Source organism: Pipistrellus hanaki (assembly GCF_964339955.1).
Source record: "Pipistrellus hanaki genome assembly, chromosome: 9".
NCBI classification, from domain to species: domain Eukaryota; kingdom Metazoa; phylum Chordata; class Mammalia; order Chiroptera; family Vespertilionidae; genus Pipistrellus; species Pipistrellus hanaki.
The window spans coordinates 8,378,004-8,384,003 of record NC_140511.1 but is presented as its reverse complement, the minus strand read 5'-3'; the positions used below and the strand labels follow the sequence as shown (position 1 = coordinate 8,384,003).

Genomic DNA, 6,000 nt, shown 5'->3' with positions numbered 1-6,000 from the left:
CAGAACACCCCTCCTCCCATCCCCATCTCTCTCGTCGGGGCTCCCCTGACAGAGCTGGTTGCTCCTCCACGGAGCCTGAGGTCAGAGCTCGGAGAGCCAGGACAGTGAGCCTCTTCAGGTCTGGCTGTGTGGGTGCCAGTCCATTCTTTGGGGGAGTCCTGGTCTATGGAACGCCCACGCTCACTGACTGTCCTGAAGTCTGTCCAGTTATCTCCCTCGGAGAGCAGTGCCACCTGTGCCGGCAGGACAGGCACAAAGAACACAAGGGGTGAGTGGGCTCAGTTCCTCCTCTGAACCCGAGGCTCTTCGAATTGGGGCTGTTTCAGAATCACCTGCAGACTGCATGCCTGGCAGGGGGTTCCCGGGTGTATATTATTTTTTTTTTAAATGTTTTTACTGATTTCAGAGGGAAAGGGAGAGGGAGAGAGAGAAACACCAATGATGAGAGAGCATCTTCTATTGGCTGCTTCCTGCGCACTCCCGACTGGGGACCAAAAGTGCCGATGGGGAATCAAACCATGACCTCCTGGTTCACAAGTCAACTTCAACCCCTGAGCCACACTGGCTGGGCCCACGTGTCTATTTCCGCAATAAGTCCCTTAGGCTCCCAAGGTTTCAGAATCACCATTACCCACCAGCTGAAGAGGATATAACATAAATATAATTGATTTCAGAGAGGAAGGGAGAGGGAGAGATAGAAACATCAGTGATGAGAGAGACGCATTGATCAGCTGCCTCCTGCAGTTAAAGCCCACAACACAGGCATGTGCCCTTGACAGGAATCAAACCCAGGACCCTTCAGTCCACAGGCCACCCTTTATTAAAAACATCCTAGCCCTGGCTGGTTTGGCTCAGTGGATGGCGCATCGACCTGCGGACTGAAAGGTCCTGGGTTAAGTTCCAGTCAAAGGCATGTACCTAGGTTGTAGACTAGATCCCTGGCCCTGATCAGTACACGTGCAGGAGGCAACCAATTGATGTGTCTCTCTCACACTGATGTTTCTCTCTCTGTCCCTCCCCGTCTCCTTCACTCCCTCTAAATATCAATGGGAAAATATCCTCAGGTGAGGATCGACAACCACAGCAGAAAAGAAAACATCCTAAACGCCCACCCAGTCTCAAGCTCCAGGTTGCAGCTGAGCGGAGAGGGACGTGTGTTTTATTGGCGGAGGGTTTCCGCCGCGGTTTGGCGTGCATGCGGGAGGCGGCAGGTTTGGGGGAGGGGGGTAAGAGGTACTGAGCGGCCTGGGCTGAGACCTCTCACGCCAGTGGCTTCGCAGAGCTCAGTCCCTCAGCAGGGACGTTCCCACACACATGAGGTGAGTCCCAGGGCCCTTGATGTCTCTGCCATCTGCGCTCGTGATGTCATGGAAACTTGTGTGTGGCTGGGCCCGAACCAGCGGCCGCCTCCCTGTGGTGAGGAGCCCAAGCTCAGGAAGCGCTGCGCTGGGGCTGCCCGGAGGCGGCAGGCAGCCGGGGAGCTGGGGGCGGACCGCCCCCAGGAGCCCCCGGGTCAGAAGCACCGCGAGCCAAGTTGTGATGAGAGATCGCCACCACCGGTCCATGGGCCAGAGGCAGGGGAGAGGTGAAGGGAGGACACGCGGGCAGGGACCCTGCCAAGTCGGGGCGGCTCCTGGGCCTGGGCCCAGCGCTCTGAGAAGCGCAGGAGCCGCCACGTGAGGAAGACATCTTTATTGGCGGGGCGGGAGGAGGAGGGACGGCGGGCAGCTGGTGCTCCATGCGTCTCCGTTCACCTGCTCCGAGGCCAGTTCTCTCCCAGGTGGCTGTACTGGGCGTTGTTCCGGTCTCTGAGGGGCTAGGAGAGGAGAGGGGCAGGGGCAGGGCGCCCCGGGGCCCAGTCAGTGCTGAGAGCTGGTGCCTGGCCTCTCCAGACCCCACCCCCAGTGAACCCCCTGCCAGGACCCTTCATACACGCACTAACCCTAGTGTCAGCGTCTGCATCGCCCCACCCCCCATCCCTCTCACCAGGGCTCACCTGGTAGAGCTGGTCGTTCCTCAGTAGAGCTTGAGTGTCAGCAGCTGGAAGAGCCAGGAAAGCGAATTAAAAAGGGGCGGGGGGGGGGGGGTACGACCCTGGGACACTCCCTTGGAGCTGCAGGCGGTCCCCGCCTCGGAAGTCTGTGTGAGCAACGTGGGCACCCCGGTCCTTCAATACCCAGCTGTCACAGTCCTTAGGAGAGGGTCTCCCAGCGAGTCACAACCCACTCAGCCCCAGTGCTTAGCAGGTGCACACCCACCACACACCCTCTCTGTCCCTCCACTCACCCCTGGAGAGCCTTCCGGTCTCGTGTCCAGCAAAGCAGTAGACTCCCAGGGCGAGGAGCAGGGTGGCGAGGACGTCGGTGACAATGATGCCGGCCAGGGTGGCGGGGTCCAGCTCCACGCAGTTCTGGCACACTGCGGGGGGGGGGGGGGGGGGGGGTGGGCCTTTCAGGACGGGGAAGCCACCTCTGCCCCCTGGGGCAGCCCCAGGCTCTCCAGCCAAGCCCTCGGAGAAAGGCCTCTGGTGGCCTTGCTGTACCCCCTCTGCTCTCCCTCCCAGCGCTTCCCGGAGGAGGGCCCACAGCAGTCTGGGCTTCACAGGAAATTAAACAAGGCGAAGGCCAAACGCTCTCCCAACGGAGCCCTGTGCCGGGGTCACTGGCTCCTCCTGCTCGCTCTTCCTCGGCTCGGAGGGCCCAGAGTCTGGCTCAGGCCATCCTAAGAGGACCCCCAGTTTGTTTAGAAAGCAGATTGGCCCACCACAGGCCACAGCCAGGAAGCTCCCATCCAGAGGCCCCCTCCATGCCGACCCAAAGGCTCGGGAGGCACGCACTTCGATAATATACTTGCAGGGTGTGTGAGGCGCCGTTTTCCTGCGCCCCGCTGCACTGGTACACTGCCCGAGGGTCCAGGACGCGTTTTCCCAAGTCCAGAGTCTGGTTGTCCGGGAGCGGGCTCCCCCTCGTGCCCTCCTGCCACTTGATGTTGCCGGTGCAATTCAGAAACACTTTGTCCTCCAGTTCCTCCACGAATTGCAGGAAGGGGCTCACTGCGGGGGACACTGTGATTGGAGCCCCCGCCTCGCTCTGCCCAGACCCTCGTCCTGCCGAGGCTCAGGCTCCGGAAAGACCAGTTCCAGGCTAGCCCATGGCTTCTTGCCGAGAGAAGTCACGGAGAAAGGCTTCAGGAGGCTGCCCGGGAGCCCCAGAAGCCAGGAAGGACACGGCATGTGGGCCACGCCGCGGGGAGGCCCCGGTGGACAAAGAGCACAGGAGGAGCCATGAGGCGGGCTCCTGAGGGCCTTCCTGGAAATGAACCCAGACCACTGATGGAAGTGGAGGGGAGCAGACCGACACCTCAGAGGGAAGGGGGAGCGGGAGATGCGCTGAAGAACTCATATGCATCACCCACGGACAGACAGGGCGGTGACAGCTAGGGAAGAGGGAGCATCGGCAATACTCTCCACAGCAGCGATCAATCCGAAGTAAGACAAGGGAAGCAGGAGAGAACAGAGCCGAGACAGCACCCAGAGGCCTGAGCAGGCCGAGGCGCCTTGCTTGGAGACGGCTGCCTTTCCCTCTCGGAAAACCTCCACCTCTGCTTCCCAGCCCACCTGCAACACCCCCTTCCGCTCCCCCTTTCCTCACCCCAACAGCAGAGAGAGATGGTGGGGGTGAGAGAAGCAGGGATAAATTACCCGCCCTTGGCCCCGCAGGAACCCAGGGCGAATCCCATGGAGAGTTTTAGTTATGCTGGAGGGGAGGGGGGCAGCGGGCAGGCACAGCACCTTCTAGACCCTGCGTGGCGTGGTGAGAGCAGCTCGCAGTCCGCAGGGCGCTGGCGTCTGTCCCCCCAATCCCAGGGAACATGGCCTACCTTCCCCCTGAGGGAACACTCCATATCCAGTTTGGTACAAGAGCTCCGTCTAGAAAAGCCCAGAGCCTCCAAAGCAGCCCAGAACACAGGTGTGTGCTCAGGGGAGAGGGCATGAGGCTTTTCACATCCCACACGCCTGTCCTGCGTGGGGACGTTTCCACTGAAAGGCTGGCTGTCCCAGAGCACCTACCTCCTTGGGTCACCATCCATCCCGGGTCCCCTGGGACTGAGGGGCTCCTGGGACAGGAGCCAGGCCAACAAAGATGAGCTGGTCGCTCTCTCCCCAAATCTGCCCGCCCTCTGCTCAGCCTACAGCGAGCGCTTCTCTCCAAGCGTTGTCCCGTGTGCTGGTCAGAGGCCTGGACGCCGGAGGCCGTCTGCCCCGGGGAGCAGAGCTGCCATCGCCAGCCCTGGCTCAGGCACACTCCCCCCACTTCCTACAGGGCTCCGGCCTGGGGCCTTCGGAGAAGCACTCAAGGCCAAGGTGAACCCTTCATGGGGTCGGTCAAAGCCACACGCCCATTTCCCAGACCGGGCGCTCCACCCCACACCCCTCCGGCCAGCCCTGCCCAGGGACAGCCGGCGCCAGGACCTGCACACGGCCTCGCTCCAGGGGCAGCGGCCCTCCCGGCCCCCTCCCCGGTGCTGCCGCCGGAGAAGCCTTACCGCGGGAGAGCAGGGCGGCCAGCGCCAGGCCGGCCAGCAACCTGCCGCGCCCCATCTTCCACAGGACCCACGCAGGAGCTGGAGCAGGAGCAGGAGCAGGAGCAGGTCACAGGTCACAGGTCACAGGTCACAGGTCACAGGCTGCCGGCGGAGAGCGGCCTCCCAGCTGACTCGCAGACGGACAGAGGGAGGTGGCACCAGAAGGCCTGTTTCTCTGCCCTCTGCCTGAGGGTGGGGTTGTGGGGTGCCCGCTTCCGGCGGGTGGGAAGGAAGCAGGTGCGAGTGCTGTCTCTGGGCAGGAAGCAGGGGTGGAGTGAAGGGGAGCAGAGAAGGGGGGAAGGTTGCCTGGTTTCCGGGAGGTGGAAGGAGCCTGAGGACGGTCCTTTCCTGGTCACTGAAGGAAAACAAGAACCTGAGAGTTCCTGTGAGCAGCCAGCTACATGTGTGCACCCCCAAAGCTGCCCCCTCCTGCCACGGAGTCCCCGCGCCCGGGCTTCCCGGGACCCAACCGCGTGTTCTCACCAGCGGAGGGTGGGCTTCGGGCCCGCCAGAGCCTCGAACCCCAGCTCCAACCCTGCCTCCCACTGGGCCAGGCCAGCCGTGGAATTTTCCGTACCATGACAAGGCTTGGTTCGGCTCCTGTTTCTTTCTCATTTTTAGTTTCAAGTGGCATTCAACGCTGTCCCCGCTGCAGGTGCACAGAGAGCAGCTGGATGTGTGTGTAACTCACCGAGTGGCCCTACCTGGTGCAGTTACCACGCAGTTATTGCAATAGAATTGATTATCTTCCTTATGCTGTACTTTACATCCCTGTGACTACTTTATAACTACCAACTTGTGCTTCTTTAAAAATATATTTTTATTAGTTCCAGAGAGGAAGGGAGAGGGAGAGAGAGATAGATGATGAGAGAGAATTATTGATCGGCTGCCGCCTGCACACCCCACACTGGGGATCAAGCCCTCAAACTCGGCATGTGCCCAGACCAGGACTTGAACCATGAACGCCTGGTTCATAAGTCAACACTCAACAACTGAGCCATGAGGGCCGGGCTCAATTTGTACTTCTTACTCCCTGTACCTATCTCGTCCAGCCTCCCAACCCCTCTCCCATCTGACAATCATCAGTTTGTTTCTGTATCTATGAGTTTGTGTTTTTGTTTGTTTATTCTACTTTTTTATTTATTTTAGAGAGGAAGGAAGGGAGAGAAAGGAAAACGTCGATATGAGAGAGATACGTCATCAGTTGCCTCCCATATGCACCCCGATCAGGGATCAAACCCACCGCCTAGGTATGTGTCCTGACCAGGAATCCTTCAGCAAGGACAATGCTCCAACCAACTGGGGCTCACTGGCCAGGTCTGTGTGTTCTGCTTTTGAGAGTCCACATATAAGTGAAGTCATGGGGCCCGGTCCTCCTCGGTCTGACTCACTGCACCCAGGGCAGTACCTTGAAGT

The 6,000-nt window shown here is 60.2% G+C and overlaps 1 protein-coding gene across 1 annotated transcript; it reads right to left on the bottom strand.

Moving 5' to 3' along the window:
* Nucleotides 1-1,142: 1,142 nt before the first annotated feature.
* CD3D (CD3 delta subunit of T-cell receptor complex) lies at nt 1,143-4,801 on the bottom strand. The gene is made up of 5 exons (XM_084895646.1): nt 4,546-4,801; nt 2,837-3,052; nt 2,287-2,418; nt 1,997-2,040; nt 1,143-1,816 (listed from the first exon to the last, which is right to left on the bottom strand). The coding sequence occupies exons 1-5, from the start codon at nt 4,598-4,600 to the stop codon at nt 1,751-1,753; spliced, it is 513 nt and encodes a 170-aa protein (XP_084751772.1). The 5' UTR covers nt 4,601-4,801; the 3' UTR covers nt 1,143-1,750.
* Nucleotides 4,802-6,000: the final 1,199 nt, after the last annotated feature.